Raw genomic sequence first — 23075 nt, 5'->3', positions numbered from 1 at the left:
ACTTTCCCAGAGCATTTGCCCTGGTTGAGAGGTGATTCCACCAGCATGCAACTGCTGCAGCCCACCCCAACACTGGGATGATATGCAAGCATCCCAGTGCTCCTGCTATTGACGTAGTGGGGGTGACCCGGAGCCATGGCTGGGGGAGGAGCCTACAGTTGTCAGTATCCTCTTACCCATTGACTGACTTACATTGGCAGCTGAGACTTTAGACTTATGGCACCTGAACAGGTGCTGTAACGCTATTAAGCCCAATGGGGGCTTCTCATCAGCAAGGGGTCTTTTTTTGCTGTACATGCCTCCCCACGCCACCAAGAACCCTATGGGAGCTGTGGAATGGCATAGCTGCCTGGCCTCTTGGATGGGGCTGCCCGCTGCCCCCCACCCCAGTTCCATTTTTCTAATCTGAAATGGTCTCAGGAAGCTGCTATTTTCCCTGTTAGGCTTTCTGGGGCGGTTTCAGGATAGAAAAATGGCATGAGTGGGAAAACTTAAGCCTGTTCTCCCCACATGCCCCATCCTTGTAACATATCACTTAACTATGTATACATCTGACTGCTAGACCAAGAAGCAGTTTTATGTTTGTTTATATGCTGGCACATGCATAGTTCTAAAAGAATGGTTGAAGAATATACCCTTAAAAATTAAACACTATTGTGATATTCTCAAATTAATCATGGTTTCAGTACAATTAAAATGAGTTGGAATATGTAAGTAGCTGGAATCTGCAGTGTCCAGACAGTGTCTTTGGTTCTACTAACAGTGGAGCCTTTGTTAAAATTTAAATAGAACCAACTTTTCAGGTTTTACATCCAAGTTAACGGGAGATCCAAGACTAGATTCAGTAGAAACAATATTAGAGTTGCTAGATTCTGTCTTGCAGAGGTTCTTGTGCTCTGCAAAAGGAAATATCTGCCAGACACAACTTTTCTCATATTGCACTGGAGAATGCCAAGGAAACACTTCATTTAGCAAAATTCAACTTCTGTCCAATCCCTACAGGTGCAGGAGACTTCTCAGAATCACTGTCTTGGCAGTGATGAACAAACCAGTTCAAGATATTTTCTCTTCATTATGAAAAAGATTGTAAATATACACAGCACAATGCACCTTAGGATAGTGAACCACTTGTCTACTTTTACTGCCTGATTCAATAACTCCCATGCCTGTCTTGCTGTCTAATTTCTCTTCATCTGCTTCTATAATCTTTTCCTCATCTTATTCTTTATCTTGTCTACTATCTTCACAAAGATTATCATTTCTTCGTCTAAACCTGTCCCAAAGTCCTATGTGCCCAAACTTCGGAAGGGAGATATAAAGGATAAATTTGAAGCCATGCAGAAAGCAAGGGAAGAAAGAAATCAAAGACGATCTAGGGATGAAAAACAAAGAAGAAAAGAACAATATATTAGAGAGAGAGAATGGAACAGGCGAAAGCAGGAGGTCATTTTCTTTGCAATTTTTTTCTATTTTTTAACCTTTTAAGCCTTAATATAACTTACAGAATTTTATTCTGCAGTACAAACAAATACATATACTTTGACACTGTGATATGAAATGTTTTCTAACCTTGTATAAAAGCTCCTTACAACTTCACTTTCAAATTGTTAAACTCTGCTCTATTGTTTAGATGAAAGAACTACTTGCTTCTGATGATGATGAAGAAACACAGTCTTCTAAAGCGGAGAAAGCCTATGTTCCAAAACTGACAGGTAAGAACAATGTTTTCTCTGTTTTCTCAGAGATCTGGCTTCAGTCATCCCTGATTGGAAGCTTCAGATATTTTCTGTAATGCAGTCTACCTGAAATCATCTTTGAAGACTATTAGGAAACTGTAGCTAGTGCAGACTGCTGTTGCATTCCTGTCCAAGAGAGGAGAGGAGCATGTAATATATTTATCCTATTCTGTCCTAACAGCATGGGTTGCCTGCCTCATGATTTCTGGGCCCCGTTTAAAATGCTAATGATTAAAGCCCTTCATAATTTAAAGCCACAGTATGTCCAGGGATGCTTTGTTCCAGTGGTGGGATTCAAATAATTTAACAACCGGTTCCGGTGGTGGGATTCAAATAATTTCACAACTGGTTGTTTACAAGCACCATTTTAACAACCAGTTCTGCCGAAGTGGTGCGAACTTGCTGAATCCCACCATTGCTTTGTTCCATATGTTCCTCCCTTAGACCTGCAGGGAAGGTATTATTTCCATCTGCCACTTGAAGAAGTAAGACCTATCAGGACATGGAGTCATGCCTGTATGGTATGTTAAGAAATATGCTTCTGCTTGAGGTGTACCTTGACATTTCATTTCTGGCATTTTGACAACTAGTTAAAACTTGGTTGTTGAGACAGACTGTTTGTGCTAGCTAAACTAGGCAAAGATTTATGATAAATGAAACAATTTGGGGTAGCAAAATGTTCCCTCTTCCTTTTGTAGTAAATTGTACATATCAGCACTGATAGTGGGCAAAGGAATCCAGATGGAGTAAAGGAATTCTATTTCACCAGATTTTTAAAAAGACAATTTCCCCTTGTTTTGCTTTAACTAACCGCCTTCATTTAGAGTACTTCCGAGGTGGGATTACTGATGAGCTGTCAAAAATTACTTGGCATATCTTTTGGAAAACAGTATCATACAGTTTAAGTTCAGTATTTATTATTTACTGAGCCCCCAAGATTTTATGTGTGTTCTCTTGATGGTCAACTCTGCAGTTTTAAATCTCTTATCTTCAGCAGCCTTCAGACTCAGACTGGTAGGCTAGGAAGCTTTTAGGAGATACCAACTTGGCCAAGGACAAATGGAAATATCCAATGAACTCCCAGTTATCTCTCTGAGCCCTCATGATAGGTATTCTAATATATGTGTTCTGGGAAATAAAACAATTACTATAAGTGGTTGACCAAGGACATTTGTGAAGTAACAATTATATTGTGTAACACTGCAGAATGGGCAGATAATTTTCTAATCAGAAACTGGCTCAGAATCCAAAACTTTGTGCCCCAGCCAAAGGATTGGGGAAATCCACTGTGGGAGCAGTGTGCCACCACCAGCAGATTCACTCTCCCTGGGACACTTACGCTGGCAGGGGGCGATTTCAACAGTTGCAGCTGCTGCGAGGCCTCCTTGGGTGCTGTAACACAGCACTGGATGCTGCGCCAATGTCCCAGGGCCCCTGCTACTGCTGGGGTTGCTGGTGGTGGGCTGGGGGCATGCCCAGGGGAGGAGTTGACTTTCGTCGGTTTCCTCCCAGGCTTTGCCAGTGCTATGCCAGTAGGCGGTTCCTGAGTCTTAAGCCACCCTTTGGGGTAGTGTAGGTCTAATGGGGCCCATAGAAGCTTCTTGGCGGAGGGGAGGCTTTTTGACTTTTTGAGCCTCCCCATGCCGCCAGGAAGCCTCTTGGGGGGTGGCAGCTGGACAGTGCTGCCGCTAGGACTCAGCTCTTAGATGGGGCTGTTTGAGTAGATTCAAATTTATACTTGGAGAAGGATATCACAATTTTCTGGCTTCCTTTCTTCCTCTAATTCCAGTCTGTGTCTGTCTTATGTCCAGTGATTTGAAAATACAATGTACTTTAGCTGTTGTGGGTTTTCCAGGCTGCATAGCCGTGATCTGGTAGTTTTACCTCCTAATGTTTCATTCGAATATATGTCTGACATTTTCAGAGGTGTATCATTTCTGAAATCTTAAGATTCAGAAACAGCAAACTCCCAAAAGATTTTAGAAATTATTTTAAATCTTTTTGTTGTGACATTTTTATTCATTATCGTTATTCACTACTGAACTGCTGCTTTTGACATTAGAGAAACTGTATAGGAATGACAAATAAGAGGGATAAGATAAATGTCATTGTTTTTTTTTCTTTTACTGCTCATAGGAACTGTCAAAGGAAAGTTTGCTGAAATGGAAAAGCAAAGGCAAGAGGAAGAAAGAAAAAGAATGGAAGAAGAAAGACACCGAAGAATTGAACAAGACATGATAGAGAAGAGGAAAATTCAGAGAGAACTGGCTAAGAAGGCACAAGAGGTATGCTTATAAGAATCAACATTATCTCCATACAAAATCAACTCATGCAAATAATAAAAATACATGATAATGTTCACCACATGGGTTGTATCCTGTGGGTTTGTTCCACTAATGGAGGCATAGTTTTCTTCTGACAGAAGGAGTATTCCCCTGGAGAAAAGTATGGCCTAAATAAATAAACCAGGGCTGATTCCACAAAGGTTTTCTCCATTTCAACAACTCTTATTGGGCATCCTTTCATCCCTTCACACACAGTCATTCTCAGCTCTTCACAACAGCCCATTTTTTCCAACTAAAAACTTTCCTTTTTTAAAAAAAAACTTGGCATGGGGTTGTTGGGATGATCTTTTTATGTGTCAGGAAGGAAAGGTATGCTTTGTGACTGAATGAAGAAAACACCACCTTCTGTATTCTTACATTGAATTTGTTGCCATTGCTAACAACAAAACTGAGATTTTATATGTTTTTAGATGTTGGATAGTCAGAGCAAAGATGTAGGGCTGTTATTACATTATGGCAATGCAAGTGGCAAATGTTTCCCTTTGCTTTGTTGATTAGCATCTGAAAAGTCCCTGAAATATTTCCTCATTTACCGTACTTGGAGCAGCAGTGGCGTAGGAGGTTAAGAGCTCGTGTATCTAATCTGGAGGAACCGGGTTTGATTCCCAGCTCTGCCGCCTGAGCTGTGGAGGGCTATCTGGGGAATTCAGATTAGCCTGTGCACTCCCACATATGCCAGCTGGGTGACCTTGGGCTAGTCACAGCTTCTCGGAGCTCTCTCAGCCCCACCTACCTCACAGGGTGTTTGTTGTGAGGGGGGAAGGGCAAGGAGATTGTCAGCCCCTTTGAGTCTCCTGCAGGAGAGAAAGGGGGGATATAAATCCAAACTCTTCTTCTTCTCTTCTACTTCAGACAGGCCAATTAATCTTTTCAATAAATATGACTGCCAACCATCTCCCAGCAGGTAGCAAAGTTCTGTGCATTGGCGTATAAAAAACGCAAGGGCCTACTTAATCAGGGATGAGCTGAAAGCCAAACATTCATGTAAATGGTTAGCTGTAATAATTGTTGTAATTTGCTGTTGTGAATGTGTGCTGTTGTTTTGTTTTGTCTTTGCTGGTCTTTGGCCGTATTAAACTATCTATCTATCTAAATATGACTGCAATGGGATGCCAGTACCTTCTAGGAATTAGTATAACCAAAGGTTTCAAGTATTATGTTGTTCTGGAGCAGCACTATGCAAACACACAATTGAGGTGGGGGTTGTGTGTGTGTAATATTGTACTTTTCTGGAGCAGCACAGTACATGGAACAAAACATTGTTTTAAAAAATGGCAGGAGAATCATAACAGCTGCACAACAGTGTGAAAGGGAAATGACTGTAAATGAGAATGTAAACTGTGTTGTATGGAATCTCTGTTGCAAGTATGAATTGAGCCTTGCTATGCAGGGTGGACTATAAATTGAGCAACAATCACACCATGACTACCACTGGGGGAAAAAACCTCATGTGGAATCAGACCATTTGGAATATTAGTGCAGAATCGTATTGATGTAGTCTTTTTAAATTAAAAAAGGTAAACTTCTAGTTCAAGGGCAGTTCTGACAGTGCTATTTTGTAGCAAAAATGCTTTATTTGCATGGAATGAAAGATAATTTCATCAGTTGAGTAGATTAGTGACTAGCATGCCTCCCACATAACATTAATTTTGAGGCCTCACTGCTGATTGGTGTGTATGCTTTAAAACAGTGAGCTGTAGCCAATAAACAGATATTAAGTCTCATTAGAAATTTGACTGTTGCTTACAGCCATCATTACCAAAATCAAGAAAGGTTTCAATAACTGTGACTTCAAAATTGGCTGTGCTCTAGGTAGCTACTTTGGTTTCTGTGTGCACTGGAAGTTTCTTACAATAGATTAATAGTCAGAGAATGGCTAAAAACATTTAAAGCATTCCTGTCAGTTACTTAGTTTAATTTTAAGGGGTGGTTTAAATGTTCAGCCTCTAAAAAGCTGTTTTTTGGTACTTCATGCCTTTTTAGGCATGTACTTCAGCAGTATGTGCTGAAGTACATATATTGTATGCAATTTGGCTTAAGATTTAGATGTGGTGTAAGCTGCATGAGCATCTGCTTTGAAGCTTGAGGGAGAGTGTAACATTTATATCGGTCCTAAAGGGAAAGCTAACCTGGATAGCTTTAAAAGGGGCTTGGACAGATTTATGGAGGAGAAGTCAATCTATGGCTACCAATCTTGATCCTCCTTGATCTCAGATTGCAAATGCCTTAGCAGACCAGGTGCTCAGGAGCAGCAGCAGCAGCAGCAGAAGGCCATTGCTTTCACATCCTGCATGTGAGCTCCCAAAGGCACCTGGTGGGCCACTGCGAGTAGCAGAATGCTGGACTAGATGGACTCTGGTCTGATCCAGCAGGCTAGTTCTTACGTTCTTATGTTCTTAAAGCCTGAGGCTATAATACCTTCCAGGATCCCCTTCTCTAGACTGGCTTTCAAGAGTGCCTCTGAAAAGCTAAATGGGGAATAGGGTTCCTTCACTCAGCTTCCTCACCCCTACTTCCACCAGGACTCCCCCACTCTCCTCTGATAGATGGCTGGCTCTTCCTTCTTAGTCTCCCTTCAGCCTCCTTTTAAAAGGCTCTCCTGAGGGAGGAGCACCCCTTAGGATCTTTTATTCCTTCCCGTAAGGTGGAGCTCTTTTGAGTGGCAAGACTCCAATGAAATATTGTCTTGAGATTCTTGCCTTTGACTTCTGCCCCTTCAAAAGTTGCACTCCTGGTGGGGCTTGGGAAGAACAGGGCCTTTCCCTTCATGCTGTGCTCTTCTGCCCAGCATACCCAAGGCCTTGGGCCAGGCAGCTGGCTTGTCGCCCATTGGGCCAGGCTTGACTCCTGTTGGTGTCCACACTCCTCCCCACAGGTGTGTCTTCTGCTGCACACATGTTGGGCACCTGAGATTTGGGCTGCACTGCTGCCACCTGTAGCACCCCTTCCTGCCATGGCTTCTGCCTTCCCACCCTCACTGGCTTCTAACTGCTCCTTCTCATCTCCCTGTCCTGCTGCTGCTGATTGGTGCAGTTGATGGCCAGGGGAAGGACTACTGGGGGAGTGGTGGGTGGTGGTGGTGATGGCAGAGTCACCCAAGGACTATCATCTCTTGTAAATTTTCTTCTCTTGGCATGTAGCTGTTTGCAAATAACAAATGCTTATTTCGGTAGACTGTGAATAAGAAATGTTTGCCTGCCAGAAAACCATTGCTTTTTACATATCGTTGTCACAATGTAAAGTGAACTGTGGATAACTAATAATTAAGCATTTAAAGTAAGTGGTCACTGAATTCTGTCAATTAAATGACAGTGTATTATGTTGAAAAAAAAGAGGCACACAGGATGGAGTTGCATGGTACATTTTGTACTTGGGTGGAACATCTGAGCACATCATCACATGGTCAAGAGTGAAGGTCATGCTTGTAGAAATCAGGAATGGTACTATAGTGAGTAGGAAGCAGGAGATATATACTTTCTGATCAGTGCTTATGGATATTTTATGCATCAAATTATACATGTGCAGATGTTTCATAGTTGATAGTTTATATATTTTGTACTCTGGTGTCCATATTCGAGAACATAAGAAGAAGAAGAATTTGGATTTATACCCCCCCTTTCTCTCCTGTAAGGAGACTCAAGGTGGCTTAAAAGATCATTTCCCTTCCTCTCCCCTTGTGAAGTAGGTGGGACTGAGAGAGTTCCAAAGAACTGTGACTAGCACTAGGTCACCCAGAAGGGATATAGGAGTGTGGAAACACATCTGGTTCACCAGATAAGCCTCTGCCACTCACGTGGAGGAGTGGAGAATCGAACCCGGTTCTCCAGATTAGAATCCACCTGCTCTTAACCACTGCACCATGCTGGAAAATGTGGAAAGCAGTCAGTGGTGTCAGAGTTATGTATCCTGGTTAGACATTACTGTCCTGGGAGAGATTTCACCTCAGTAAGAGTTTCAGGTGCATTACCATGTGGAGAAAGTGGTCTCTACTGCATTTGCATGTAGACCAGGGGTAGGGAACCTGCGGTTCGAGAGCCGCATGCGGCTCTTCTGTCCTTGCACTGCGGCTCCACAAGCTGAGCCGCCAGCCCCATCCTTGTCCGCCCTGCAGGTAGCAGGGTGAGCGCACCAATTGCCTACGGCCGGCTGGGCTGCGCAGTGGGCTTCCCCTCTCGCCCATCCCCATTCGAGCGGGGCGGGCGCTTTCCCGGCAGCCGGCAAGGCTGAGCCGCTGGCCCCATCCTTGCTCGCCCTGCAGGCAGCAGGGCGGATGCATCCATGCCCTTCTCAGAATGAGCGGGTAAAAAACCCAATATATACAGTATTATCTTTATTTTAAATGTCAAAAATTATTTGCGGCTCCAAGTGTTTTCTTTTCCCGTGGAAAACGGGTCCAAATGGCTCTTTGAGTGTTAAAGGTTCCCTACCCCTGATGTAGACTAACCCTGACCATGGATCAGCCACAGATTCTAAAGGGTTACAGACTAAACAGAGGACAGCCTAATCCACTTATTACTTTTTCCGTAACAGGCCCATGCCACTTATCATTCCAAAACCACTTCACCAGCCATCTAAGGCAGCTTACCCAAGCGACCCTCCTGTTTTTTACACCATGCGGGGAGTGAGGGGGGGGGGGCCCTGTCAAACAACTTTCAGGCCAAAATAGATGACTGGTGGGTTGAGTTTGACTTAGTGGGTCACAGGTTGTGCTGATCAGCTTCACATAGTACCAGGGGGATACTTTATTGGTCCAAGCCACTTACTGGGCTAAATTTGTTTCTGGAGAATAATATCTGACAAGCGTATAAATGATTGCATCAATTAATATTTGCACATTTTAGTGCCACATTTTGTTTTATAAACACTTGTCAATATTTTCATTTTATGTATAAAAGGAACAGGCAGAGACAAAGTAACATTATTAACATTCTTATTTAATAGATTGATGAACAATTTAACAATTCGGGAACTGAATCAACATCAGAGGTAATCACACTTCTTTACAATGCAACATTCACCCATTTCACTGTTATTATTGTAGTAATACCTGGGTTTAAAAGTACTGAGATTTAGGGGAAATATGTGAGATCGCTTTTGCAGATAAACACTGCTAGATACCACATTTAACACATTTTGTTACCATCCTGTTGCCAAGGTAAACGTATCTTGAGAATTACTATTAAATGGCTATCACTTTACATGTGACTTTTGTGTGACTCTTTGCCACTTACTGGCATGCATGTTGCATGTTTTATCTTGCTTTCCATTTTCCTATCTAATACCTTAAAGTATAATGTATATGGCTTCATATCAGTCATCTGCTCTTCTAGGTAATATGAAGGACACTCTGAAATAACATCTGCTGGTTTATATGGAGATTATGACATATTCCTTAGAATTTTGATATCAGAGTGGAATATGACCAAGTTGCTACCAGTGAATTGATGGAACATAATTGGATGTATAATTCCAGGGTAAATGTGGATGTGATGGATAAATAGGACATAGAGCAGTTCTTCAATTTACATATGGGCCAATATAATACCATTACAGTCACCTTTGTATGGGTTATCTTCTGTCATTAGGCATACACCAATCATGCACCATTTACAGCAATAGAATGAAGATGTATATGGATCAGGTCTCCAAGACAACTTTGAAATCTTATTCAAAATTTGTCTTTGCAAGATATTTTTAAGATAATTTGGGCCATAAGTTACCTTTAATTGACTGGAACTGACATACATTACTTCTGATATATTTAAAAGTAAATGAATTGTGCACTGGACTTTAAGCTTGGGCAAAGCTTGGGCAAATCACGTACTAACTGCCTAATCTGTATTCATTACACTGAAGATGGTTTACACTGTGATCCACAAAGAAGCTACACTAATGACTCGACTCAACTCAACAAAACTTTATTAGGCAGTAAAAAGGAAAAGGGAAAAAACAAAACATTAACAAACCAAATCATATCAAGTTATTTCCTATGCCAGGAGGACCAGTACAGAGTAAATTATACCAGTGTATTGAGGAGAAATTTGACTACAAAGGTTACAATCAAAGAGGAAGAATTATTTGATAAGAATATGACCTTCCCAGGTACTGTGTATTCATTGAACTTTACAGGAAACAAAGAGAAAAGATTGGTCCTAAGCCCCTCATATTTAGAACAAGAAAGCAGAATGTGTTCCATAGATTGGATCTCAGAAATACAGCGGGGACATTTTCAGTTTTGTTGGGCAGTCCTCATAAACCTCCCTCATAATATTGAAGAGGAGAAAGAGTTACAATGTGCCCTGGTAATTGCCCACCTCTGGTTACTGTCAGAAAGTAGGATCAAATAATCTGCCATCTGATTAATTTTAAATTTAATGATGCAATGGAGGGGGGAACAATTGCTTTGAGCTTTGTCCAGCAAGGTGTGGAAATCTTGATCTAGAAGCCGTTCTTTCAGTTGAAAATAAATTTCAGAAGCAGATAACATTTGAAGGGAATTCCAAGAGAATCCCAGGGAAAGTATCTTAGTTTCAACTAGAGACCACCACCTAGAGGCCTGAAGCTGGGGAAGAATACGGTAGATGAGGCTATTGGTATCAGGATTGAAACAAAGGAGACCAGAATTTAAGAGTAACTAGCCATGCCCTAGTAACTAGTAAGTGATGTCCCACTTCTAGACAGAGTACAGCATAAGATATGCTCCAAATATTTTATACAAAAAAGATGACTGTATTCTTTCCACTTCGGAATTCCAGGCATTGATCCACAAAGGGATCCCATATAAAAGCTGGGAAATAGCTTTCTTTTTGAAAAATTTCAGGGCAGCAGGTAAAAATCTATTGCCTCTTGTAAAGAAGAATTTCTCAACACTGGCCACTGTGGAACTACATGCTTTCACAGCAAGATCTCTATGTTTGGACCAGTGTGCTCTATGATGGAAGACAATCCCCAGATATTTGCAAAATTTAAACTGTTCAACAGGTGCACCATCGAGTATCCATCTATGGGCTTAAAGTAATTGGAAAACACAATCACTTTAGATTTAGAGGGATTAATGGATAGCAAATTTTGGGTGCAGTACTCACTACATTTAGCCAAGAAGCAATTTAGGCCAACCCTTGTTCTGGACAGTAGCACTGGGTCATTCGTAAATAGAAGGAGTGGGAGAGGCTCATTGCCACAACTAGGACAATGCGAGTTAACAGTTCTCAAATCCAGAGAAAAATCATTAATGTAAAGATTGAATAAGAGAGGAGCTAAAACACAGTCTTGTTTAACATCCTTGGTAGATGGAATTTTTGGTGTTAGTTTACCTGATGGGGTAACTTGGCAAGTGGTATTTGTATACAAGGCTTTGACAAGGACAAGAAGTCTGCCATCTATACCTAGCTTCAAAAGTTTCTCCCAAAGGAGTTCCCTATTCACAGAATCAAATGCCCCTGAGATCCAGGAACGAAACATATAAGGTGGATTTGCCACTTGTCACATATTTAGATATGATTATATTTAGAAGAATGGCATGGTCTAGGATAGATTTCCCTTTTGTAAACCCAATTTGTTCCAGACCAATAATCTTGTTTTCTTCGACACAGGAAACTAGTTTATTCAAAAGGTATTTAGCGTAGAGCAGCAATTCTCAACTTTCCTAATGCCGCGACCCTTTAATACAGTTCCTCACGTTGTGGTGACCCTCCAGCCATAAAATTGGTATATATAAAATATAAAAAGACCGTTTTCTGATGGTCTTAGGCGACCCCTGTGAAAGGGTTGTTCGACCCCCAAAGGGATCACGACCCCCAGGTTGAGAACCACTGGCGTAGAGTTTCCCAGATATTGACAACAAACTATTAGGCCTATAAAAATTGGATGGAATAATAGGATCCCCCTTTTTATAGATGGGAACAATGGCATTGGTCCAAGAAGTAGGGATATTAATTAAATTATTCACTGTTGTGAATAGGGAAGCTAGGAGGGGCGCCCACCAGTCAATAAAGCATTTATGTATCTCAGGTGAAAGAGCGTCTGAACCAGGGGCCTGTCTCAATTTGAGCTGTTCTATTAGAGTTCTAATCTCAGTTTCAGAAACAGGGACCTAACTGGAAGTATTTGTTAGGGATACATGTGAAGGCATGGTATTGGGACCCACGTCAGAGGCATACAGCTCTTTAAAGTAGTTATACCAAGATTGAGGGTCTATCGTCACAGTTGGAGCAGCAACACGTGAATGGTTCATTAATAATTATTATGGTTCTTGAGCTGCTAATTGAGCTTCTGTGTATACAGGCTCTTTCAGAATGGCGATTCCCACATGGAACAGTTTCTTCACCCAGTGATTGCACACCATCTCTGATGCAGTTAGGGAGTATGGCCATCTCTGTGCTGCACATCAGTACTTTGTGACAGCTTGTGGCACCCAACTGAGTTGAGGGGCTGGTTTGAAGCCATAGCATAGGGGGAAAAGAAGATAGGGCTGGTAAAAACATCTTGCAGGCAAAGATAGAAATAGCTGCCAAGTACAGAATACCACTTCAGCTGTTCTGTCACAACTCTGCACTGCATCTGAAGCGGCACAGTAGGTTTTACTCTCCAGCTGAACATGGGTTATCTGGGGTTATTTTAATATTGGAGAAATCATTTTTTGTTTTGTTAACACAGGATATATTTTTGATAGACCTGAACATTTGCTTTGTGCTTATTTGGTATTATTGACAGACTCTTCTGCTTTTATTCAATAGCAGCCTTTAAAACATCATGAAATCTGATTGTTTGGCCGTGGGATAAAATTTGAGCTATTCTTTTTAGTATGAAATAGCAAATAGGTCATAGTATGCGCCTTAACATTCATTTAAAAGAAGTCAGCTTCTTCAGATTTTAGAAGACTTCCATCATCTGAAGTACCTGCTAACCAGTCAAGCCAACAGATGTTAGGCTTCACAGGACTGGATTTTAACATTCAGTTCACAAACTAAAGTTTTGAACTAGCACAGGTCAGGGTTTTTTAAAAAAAATATGAATCTTTGCCAACTTTATTCTTTATATTTTATGGCATGCTATAGGGTTGGGGTCCCCAACCTTCTTGAGCCAGGGGACAGTTTGGAATTCTGAAAAAAGGGTGGTGAGTACAATCATAAAATGGCTGCCACAAGAGGCAGTCAAGCACTAAATGTCAGAGTGTCAATTATAGAACTTTTCAATATTTCAGTCAGATGTTTGTTTATCAAGGTGGCTTTTAAAATGAACAAGTATTGTGAAATATTTTTCTTGCACACACCTTACCTTCAGTAACACAGTGAAGATCCTTGCGCTGTGGCACCTGCTGCTAAAGCAACAAAAAAATGTGGATGGTTAATCAGAACTGCAGTGACCAATCAGGAGCTCTCCTGGGTGAAAACACACCTGGCTCCTCTCACTATAAAAACACTTGGCAGATGCCATGATGCTCATGGATACCATGTTGGGGACCCTAGCTTTAGATGTTTTAGATACTCTTAGATGTTTTAGATAATGTATAATGTGTAACTGTCACAGTAAAGTTGTATGACTGCAGCAATCATACAACTACCTTCATTGTCTTTTTTGGAAGACTGTTTAATTCTGCTGTGGCTGTGGATTTCAGTTTCTCTCCCCCTGAACCTGCACTGCTTTGGTAGAAGGTTATTCGTAGGCACCAGCAGCTATTCTATTCCAGCACTCATGATAAAATTTGTTTTTACAACAGGAAGGTGATGATTCATTGCTAGTAACTGTAGTTCCTGTAAAACATACCAAATCACCCGGAAAAATGAAAATAAGTTTTGAGGATCTAGAAAAAGAGAGAGAAGACCAAGAAAGGCAAAAACATGAAGAAGAAAAACGATTGAGATATGAGCAGGAAAAGGAAGCTCTCAAGGAAGTGAAATATTTTTCACCAGTTGAAGTAAGCAAAACCTTTACATGCTGATACTAAATATGCTTACACAGAGTAGTTTCAGAAGGTAACTATGCTGGTTTGCAGTAGAACAGCTAGATTTAATTCTAGTGGCACCTCAGAGACCAACAAGATTTCTTTGGAGAGGCAGAAGGATGTAAGCTTTTGAGAGTCAACACTCCCTTCATCAGATAGAAACTTATCTGGCAAAGGAAGCATTGACTCTCACAAGTTCATACCCCCAAAACCTTTGTTGATCTCTAAGGTGCTACTGGGCCATTGGCGAAGCTACAAGGGGATGGGGGGTGCGCCTCACATTGGGCGCACGCCTGGGGCGGGACGGGGGCGGAAAAAAAGTTCTTAGTTTCAGGTTAAGTTTCAGGCTGAAAAGCGGCCTGTTCCATTCAGGCTGAAATGGGCCCTTGTGGGAACTACACTATCCAGGAGACCTTGCAAGCCCCAAGGACTCCTGGGTAGTGTAGTTCTCACCTGAACTTTTTTCAGCCTCAACTGAACAGGCCGCTTTTCAGCCTGAAACAGGGACGTAGGTATAGATTTTTTAGGGGGGGGCGGCATGGCCAAGCTTCCCCAAGCCCCGCCCCCTGCCAAGCACTTATAAAAGCAGCTCTCCGAGGCCAGAGACAGCAGACTCCCCTGCCCTCCCCTGCCCCCACCAGCTGGGCTCCCAGCCGGCAGTCGGCAGTTCCTTCTGCCCTCCCCTCTGGGCAGAGGCATAGAGGGAAAATGGAGCCCTGTGCAAAATCTGAGTTTTGCACACACACACACACACCCCGGGCAGCCGCTGTGATGCTGGAATCCACCCCCAAACAGCATCACTTTCAAAGGTGTTTAAAGTAGAGAGCCCAAATTCTCCTTTTAAATCCACCTCAAAGGGAGAATCTGGGGTCCCCAGTTAAACAACATTGAAAGTGGTGCTGTTTTGGGGTGGATTATCCCCCACCCTGAAACAGCATCACTTTCAATGTGGCATAGTGGTTAAGAGCAGGTGCATTCTAATCTGGAGGAACCGGGTTTGATTCTCTGCTCTGCCGCTTGAGCTGTGGAGGCTTATCTGGGGAATTCAGATAAGCCTGTGCACTCCAACACACACCAGCTGGGTGACCTTGGGTTAGTCACAGCTTTTCGGAGCTCTCTCAGCCCCACCTACCTTACAGGGTGTTTGTTGTGAGAGGGGAAGGGGAAGGAGATTGTAAGCTCCTTTGAGTCTCCTACATGAGAGAAAGGGGGGGATATAAATCCAAACTCTTCTTCTTCTAAACTGAGGACATCAGATTCTCCCTTTAAATCCATGCCGAATGGGGTGGATTTTAAAGGAGAATCTGGGGAAATTTGGGGGGTGCCTGCTGTCAGGGTGAGACTCTCCTAATGATACCACCCAGGTTTGGTGAAGTTTGGTTCAGCGGGTCCAAAGTTATGGACCCTCAAAGGTGTAGCCCCCATCTTCTATTAGCTCCCATTGGAAACAATGGAGGATGGGGGCACCCCCTTTGGGAGTCCATAACTTTGGACCCCCTGAACCAAACCTCACCAAACCTGGGTAGTATCATCAGAAGAGTCCCCCAAACAATCCCTAGCCTAAACAATGCGCTCCCTGTGGGCCAAAAAACCCACTAAAATGTTGTAAAAACCCACAAATGGGGGGGGCAGAGCTTCGGACATGAACGGCGGGGTTGAACCCGAGAAATCCCCCCTTAACCACGTCCTTGGCCTGAAACTTAGAACTAAGGTAAGTGGGGCATGTGGGGGGGGCTGGGGTGGGGGGAGTGGGGCCTATGGGAGGGGTGGAAAACGCAGAGTCCGCCCCAGGCACAGTTTGGCCCAGCTATGCCTCTATACTGGGCTGAAATCTACACATAAGTAGGCTCTATTGATTGCAGTGGAATGTATTCTACATAACTTATTAATTTAAATTTAATATGTGGTTTATATTTTAATCATAAACTTACAATATAGGATGAAGATGAAATCAAAAACAGTGAAAGAAAAGAATCTATGTGTCTTGGAAAAGTAAAATTGACTTTTGAAGAACTGGAAAGACAAAGGCAGGAAAATCAAAGGAAACAAGCAGAAGAGGAGGCTAGACAACGCTTAGAAGAGGAAAAACGTGCCTTTGAGGAAGCAAGGCAGCAAATGGTAAGTTCTCACAATCGAGTCTTTGTGAAAGGTAAAGGGAGATATACCGGTAGCAAAATCACAGGACAATCCTACAAATACTTTCTAGCCCCATTAAGTACTCCCCATTGCGTAGTCTCCAGCAGGATCCTGATCAGACCTTCTGAGTAGACCACTTAGTAGACCACTGTCAGTTTATGATATCTTAGCACAACCAAAAACAATTTTATTAGAGAAAGTGGGTTTTTTAAAATTCTACTTCTTTTGGTGGTTAGTGAATGCTCTAGCATCTCAAATGTTGTCACTGTATTGGCAAGTTTATATCAGAGGTTTGTATGCCATATTTTTTTAATCACTGTGTTTGCCATTTAAAAATATTCCCAAGCCTGAAGTTCACTAGTAAGTATACACATCTGTACATTTTTTAAAATACTAGGACTTTTTAAAATGCTGTTTTCAAAATCCAGTATTTCCTGGCTTATCTGTACATTTGACTGCTCTTTGAAAAAGCTGCTTTTCTGGGTTTTGTTTCCCAAAGATGAACCAAGATGGTGATGATACAGATAGTGAAAATTCTGTCAAGGAGTTGCATCCTGGAAAACTGATACTTAGCTTTGAGGAATTAGAAAGACAGAGGCAAGAAGAAGAAAAAAAACGAACAGAAGAGGAGGCCAGAAGGCGTATAGAAGAGGAGAAAAAGGCATTTGCTGAAGCAAGAAAAAGCCTGGTAGATAATGTCACTCATTCATTTTGGAAATAATTATTAGATTTGTATGAAATTGCATTCTCAATCTCTCAATATAACAGTAAAATGTGGTCAGTGGTCATATTATGTTCAGAACAAAGTATGCACAGAAAATAATTTACAGCAAAATTTGAATTCATACTCTTTAGAATGTCACTGGTGCTCCACGGCAACAGATGATAAGAACATAAGAACATAAGAACATAAGAACAAGCCAGCTGGATCAGACCAAAGTACATCTAGTCCAGCTCTCTGCTACTCGCAGTGGCCCACCAGGTGCCTTTGGGAGCTCACATGTAGGATGTGAACGCAATGGCCTTCTGCGGCTGTTGCTCCCGATCACCTGGTCTGTTAAGGCATTTGCAATCTGAGATCAAAGAGGATCAGATTGGTAGCCATAAATCGACTTCTCCTCCATAAATCTGTCCAAGCCCCTTTTAAAGCTATCCAGGTTAGTGGCCATCACCACCTCCTGTGGCAGCATATTCCAAACACCAATCACACGTTGTGTGAAGAAGTGTTTCCTTTTATTAGTCCTAATTCTTCCCCCCAGCATTTTCAATGAATGCTCCCTGGTTCTAGTATTGTGAGAAAGAGAGAAAAATTTCTCTCTGTCAACATTTTCTACCCCATGCATAATTTTGTAGACTTCAATCATATCCCCCCTCAGCCGCCTCCTCTCCAAACTAAAGAGTCCCAAACGCTGCATCCTCTCCTCATAGGGAAGGTGCTCCAGTCCCTCAATCATCCTTGTTGCCCTTCTCTGCACTTTTTCTATCTCCTCAATATCCTTTTTGAGATGCGGCCACCAGAACTGGACACAGTACTCCAAGTGCGGTCGCACCACTGCTTTATATAAGGGCATGACAATCTTTGCAGTTTTATTATCAATTCCTTTTCTAATGATCCCCAGCATAGAGTTTGCCTTTTTTCACAGCTGCCATGCATTGAGTTGACATTCCCATGGAACTATCAACTAAGACGCCTAAATCCCTTTCCTGCTCTGTGACTGATAGCACTGACCCCTGTAGCGTGTATGTGAAGTTTGGATTTTTTGCCCCTATGTGCATCACTTTACATTTTGCTACATTGAACTGCATTTGCCATTTCTGAGCCCACTCACCTAATTTATCAAGGTCCGCTTGGAGCTCTTCGCAATCCTTTGTGGTTCTCACCACCCTACATAATTTGGTATCATCTGCAAACTTGGCCACCACGCTACCCACCCCTACTTCCAGGTCATTTATGAATAGGTTAAAGAGCACTGGTCCCAAAACGGATCCTTGGGGGGACACCATTCCTTACATCTCTCCATTGTGAGAATTTCCCATTTACACCCACTCTTTGTTTCCTGTTCCTCAACCAGTTTTTAATCCATAGGAGGACTTCCCCTCTTATTCCTTCATTGCTGAGTTTTCTCAACAGTCTCTGGTGAGGAACTTTGTCAAAAGCCTTTTGGAAATCCAAGTAGACAATGTCCAATGTCCACCGGTTCACCCCTGTCCACATGCCTGTTTACACCCTCAAAGAACTCTAGTAAGTTTGTAAGACAGGATTTGCCTCTGCAAAAGCCATGCTGACTCTTTCTCATCAGGTCTTGCTTTTCTACATGTTTTATAATTTTATCTTTAATGACAGATTCTACTAATTTACCAGGAACAGATGTCAAACTGACTGGCCTGTAATTTCCCGGGTGCCCCCTAGATCCTTTCTTAAAGATTGGTGTGACATTGGCCATCTTCCAGTCTTCAGGGATGGAGCTTGATTTCAGGGATAAGTTGCATATTAAAGTGAGAAGATCAGCAATTTCATGCTTGAGCTCTTTAAGAACTCTTGGGTGAATGCAATCTGGGCCAGGGGATTTGGTAACATTTAGTTTATCAATGGCTGCCAGAACTTCTTCCTTGTCTACCACTATCTTCGCTAGTTCCTCGGATTCGCCTCCTAAGAAGCTTGGTTCAGGTGCAGGAATGTTCCTCACCTCCTCTTGGGTGAAGACAGATGCAAAGAATTCATTCAGCTTCTCTGCAATCTCCCTGCCATCTTTTAGCACACCCTTTGTTCCTTTGTCATCTAACTGGCCTACCGCTTCCCTTGCTGGCTTCCTGCTTTTGATGTACTTGAAGAACTGTTTGTTGCTGGTCTTGATGTTCGCAGCCATGCGTTCCTCATAATCCTTTTTGCCTCCCTTACAGCTAACTTGCTTCTCTTTTGCCACCATTTGTGTTCCCTCTCATATTCTTCATCAGCCAAACTGGACTTCCATTTTCTAAAAGACATTTTCTTTTTTCCTCAACCTCTCTTGTTAACCATGGTGGCTTTCTTTTGGACTGGGTGCTGCCTTTTCTAACCTGTGGAACACATTCCAGCTGAGCTTTTATTACTGTGTTTTAAATAACCTCCAAGCATCCTGGACAGTTTTGACTCTCTTGATTTTCCCTTTCAGCTTCCTGCGCACTATCCCCCGCATCTTTGAGAAATTTCCCTTTCTGAAGGCGAATGTAACTACACTAGTAGTTGCCACTTGTTCGCATGCTGAGATACTGAATCTGACAGCATTGTGGTCGCTGTTCCCTATCGGCTCAACAACACTGACTTCCTGCACCAGGTCCTGGGTCCCACATAGAATTAGATCTAGGATCACCTCTCCCCTGGTTGGTTCCACAACCATCTGCTCTAAGCCACAGTCATTTAGCATATCCAGGAATGCTCTCTCCTTACTATGACCTGAACATGCATTTTTCCAGTTTATATGGGGATAGTTAAAATCACCCATTACCACTACATTTTGGTTTGGGTTGGCCTCTCTAATTTTTTTTTTTTCCATCTCAGAATCCTCTTGTGCACTTTGGTGCGGGGGACGATAATATATTCCTAATATTAAACTGTCCTTCACACCTGGTATTGATATCCACAGTGATTCTGTAGGGGAACCAGCTCCCCTTGCATTGTCTATTTTATGTGATACTATGCTCTCTTTGATGTAAAGGAGCAACTCCACCCCCAATGCGCTCTGTCCTATCCTTCCTATAGAGCCTGTAGCCTGGTATAACAGCATCCCACTGGTTCTTCTCATTCCACCATGTCTCTGTAATGCCCACTATATCAAAGTCCTCCTTCAAAACTCTGTACTCTAGGTCCCCCATTTTAGATCGAATTCTTCTACTATTAGCATAGAGACACCTGTATACCCTGTCTCTGTCCTTAACCTGGGATTTATGTGCTTTACCCTCAAGTCTTTTGTAGACACTATCCCTTGTCACATGCACATTGCTATGTTCCTCACTTGTATGTGGTTGATTTAGAAAAACCTCCCTCTCTGTCTGCATCCCCATGGACTCTGTATTCCGAACCGAAGTTACCTCAGCTCCTGTCGGCTTTCCCCAGTGATCAGTTTAAAAGCTGTTCTGCCACCTTTTTAATGTTGGAGCCAGCAGCCTGGTTCCTCTTTGGTTAAGATGAAGCCCGTCCCGTTTGTACAGGCCTGCCTTGTCCCAAAAAGTTCCCAGTTCCTGACAAATCTGAAACCCTCTGCCTTACACCACCTTCTCATCCACGCATTGAGATCCTGTATCTCTGCTTGCCTAGCTCGCCCTGCGCGTGGAACGGGTAGCATTTCTGAGAATGCCACCTTGGAGGTCCTGGACTTCAACCTTTTCCCTAGCAGCCTAAATTTAGCTTCCAGAACCTCCCGGCTACATTTCCCAATGTCGTTGGTGCCAATGTGGACCACAACTGCTGACTCCACCCCAGCACTGTCTAAAAGCCTATCTAGACGAAGTGTGACATCCGCAACCTTCGCACCAGGCAGGCAAGTCACCATGCGGTCATCACGCCTCTCACAAACCCAACTCTCTACATTTCTAATGATCGAATCACCCACTACAAGGAGCCCCCACCTCCCCGAGGGGTATCCTCAGTGCGAGAGGATAGCTGATCACCAGTTAAGGAAGGGATCCCAACTAAGGGAGCATCTTCCCCCACCTCAGACTGGCACCCTCCATCCCCAAGGCCTTCATTCTCCATGACATCTGAAGAGATGTCACCTTGGGAGTGGGACCCGGCTGTTAGGTCCCTGAAAGCCTCGTCTGTCACCCTCTCTGCCTCTTTCAGCTTCTCCAGGTCTGCCACCTTGGCTTCAAGAGAACGCACACGTTCCTTGAGTGCCAGGAGCTCATTGCAGCAAGGGCACACCCACGACTTCTGTCCTAGTGGCAGATAGTCATACATGTGATGATTGTCCTACTTTTAATTTATTGAAATTAGCATGTGTATGTTTTACACATGTCCACTTGAATAAAAACCAAAGATGTTCCAAGATGAAGTTGGCAGGTGTGAATAGAAAGATGAAAATTTGTATGATAGAGTGAAATTTTTTTTGAGTAGATTATAAATTGCTGCTTGACAGAATTTGGTGGCGAAAAGCCCTCTCCTGCTGCAAGTCTCTCTCTCTCTCTCGCACGCACGCACGCACGCACGCACGCACGCACGCACGCACGCATACACTTCTTTGGGAAATCTCCTGTCTCCCAGGAGCATTTCAGGAGGCATTGTGGGTTGCAGTTGGAGGAGGTAGTTGTGCTCTGTTGACAGAAATCCCTTCAATTAGCAAAAATGTTCCGCAGGATCCAAATTTATACTCTATTAACCAGGCATCCACACTGAAAGAGCAGACAGCAAACTACAAATCTGGGTAGTTAGCAGGAACTGGGAATGCTACCCTGTGTGGGGCTCAAGAACATTTCAGTAATAAGCATTTTTTTCAAATGAAACTGTGAACCCCATATGTCAGCACTGCCCTAAATTTTAATTTAAATGTAAAACTGGTTCCCACCATGTTGTAGCCATGTCACAGGAAGGTTCAAATTGATTTATGTTTGAAACCACTCAGTAGAAAAATCTCCATTAAACCCCCGATATATTGGCAGTCCTATGTCTTTGAACATTATCCATCATGTCTCTGGAGTTTCCAATAGTAAATAAGGATTGTGACCAAAGCATGCAGGAACAAGATGGCATCTGGTAAGGAAATGGACCATGTGGTGTTTTGTTTTAAAGAAGAGAGATGGAAACCAAATGTTCAGTGACATTCCCAGTTGGTTATAATTGAGAATTACACAATTCGTTTTGTCAGTTTTCTTGGGGCTTGTTTTGTTTAGCATTGTACTATTCATAATAATTCATTTCTTTTACACTTCAGCCTTAATTCTAGCATTTTACATGGGCTGGATACATTTTATCAGCAGTGGTACTTTCCTCTGCATCAGGTAGCTCTTTTGAGCCACTTTCAGAAGGCTCCTTGTGCCAGTAAAAAGTGCCACTGCTAGCAAAATGAATCCATACAGACCCAATGAAATAAAAGGCACTATATGAAAGGAAATCTTACTTTTAAATAAATTTATTTCCAAATAAATAATGATTAGGATCACATTTGCACAGTGAGAAGTAAATCCAGTACAGCATGAAGTTCAACTGTACATTGATACTTGAAGTTTTCCACATTAGAAAAAAGCCACTTCCATGTGTAATTTTAAGGGGGAATTAAAGACAAGATATAACCTTTTGGGGAAAGTATCACTTGGGGTTTTTTGGAGCACAGATGAAGAGTTTATGGGAGAAACGAGCCACAGTCTGGGGCTTGCAGTGAAGGAGAGTCAGCAAAATCACTCCGTCCTTTCCTTCCATTACCAGTGCTTCTGCTCCTACAAGACATTCCATTGATACAAGAGCAGTGCCTGGTTCCCCTTCCTTATTGAAGCATACTGGAGTGTCCACATGAGCCACACAACCTCTACCTTAAAAGTTTCAGGAGAAAGAACTAAGCCTACCAGCATCCCTTAAGCATGTGCTGTAAAGGAGCCACATCACTGTAATCATGTATTTATAAACTTAGATGATAGATGCACTATCATTAACAAAATAATACATTTCCTATAGATTTCAGATGATGAGTCTTCACAGATATCAAAAACTGTATCTCAAGAATCTCTTACACCTGGAAAACTAGAAATAAACTTTGAAGAGTTACTGAGGAAAAAAATGGAAGAAGAAAAGAGGCGCACAAAAGAAGAACGCAGACAAAAACTGGAAATAGAAAAACACGAGTTTGAGCAGCTTAGACAAGAAATGGGAGAGGTTTGTCATTATCTCATATTTACAAAGATTGTACTCCTTTCAACTACCCACTTTTGGAAGTAAACCATCGACCA

At 42.4% G+C, this 23075-nt stretch overlaps 1 protein-coding gene across 6 annotated transcripts in view; it reads left to right on the top strand.

Annotated features, from left to right (window-relative positions):
- Positions 1-23075, top strand: part of NEXN (nexilin F-actin binding protein) — a 48866-nt gene that overhangs the window by 19066 nt on the left and 6725 nt on the right. For 3 of the 6 annotated variants that reach the window (XM_048496857.1, XM_048496856.1, XM_048496858.1), the window contains exons 3-10: positions 1252-1443; positions 1631-1712; positions 3873-4021; positions 9023-9067; positions 13800-13997; positions 15963-16142; positions 16660-16848; positions 22804-23001. In XM_048496857.1, the coding sequence (XP_048352814.1) occupies positions 1252-1443; positions 1631-1712; positions 3873-4021; positions 9023-9067; positions 13800-13997; positions 15963-16142; positions 16660-16848; positions 22804-23001 (1233 nt within the window). The remainder of the gene's footprint in view (positions 1-1251; positions 1444-1630; positions 1713-3872; positions 4022-9022; positions 9068-13799; positions 13998-15962; positions 16143-16659; positions 16849-22803; positions 23002-23075) is intronic. The other 3 variants (XM_048496862.1, XM_048496861.1, XM_048496860.1) reach the window with 2 other exon arrangements.

Source organism: Sphaerodactylus townsendi, linkage group LG05, assembly GCF_021028975.2.
Source record: "Sphaerodactylus townsendi isolate TG3544 linkage group LG05, MPM_Stown_v2.3, whole genome shotgun sequence".
Taxonomy (NCBI): Eukaryota; Metazoa; Chordata; class Lepidosauria; order Squamata; family Sphaerodactylidae; genus Sphaerodactylus; species Sphaerodactylus townsendi.
Note: the sequence above shows the minus strand (reverse complement) of the source record. Positions and strands in the feature narration are given on the sequence as shown.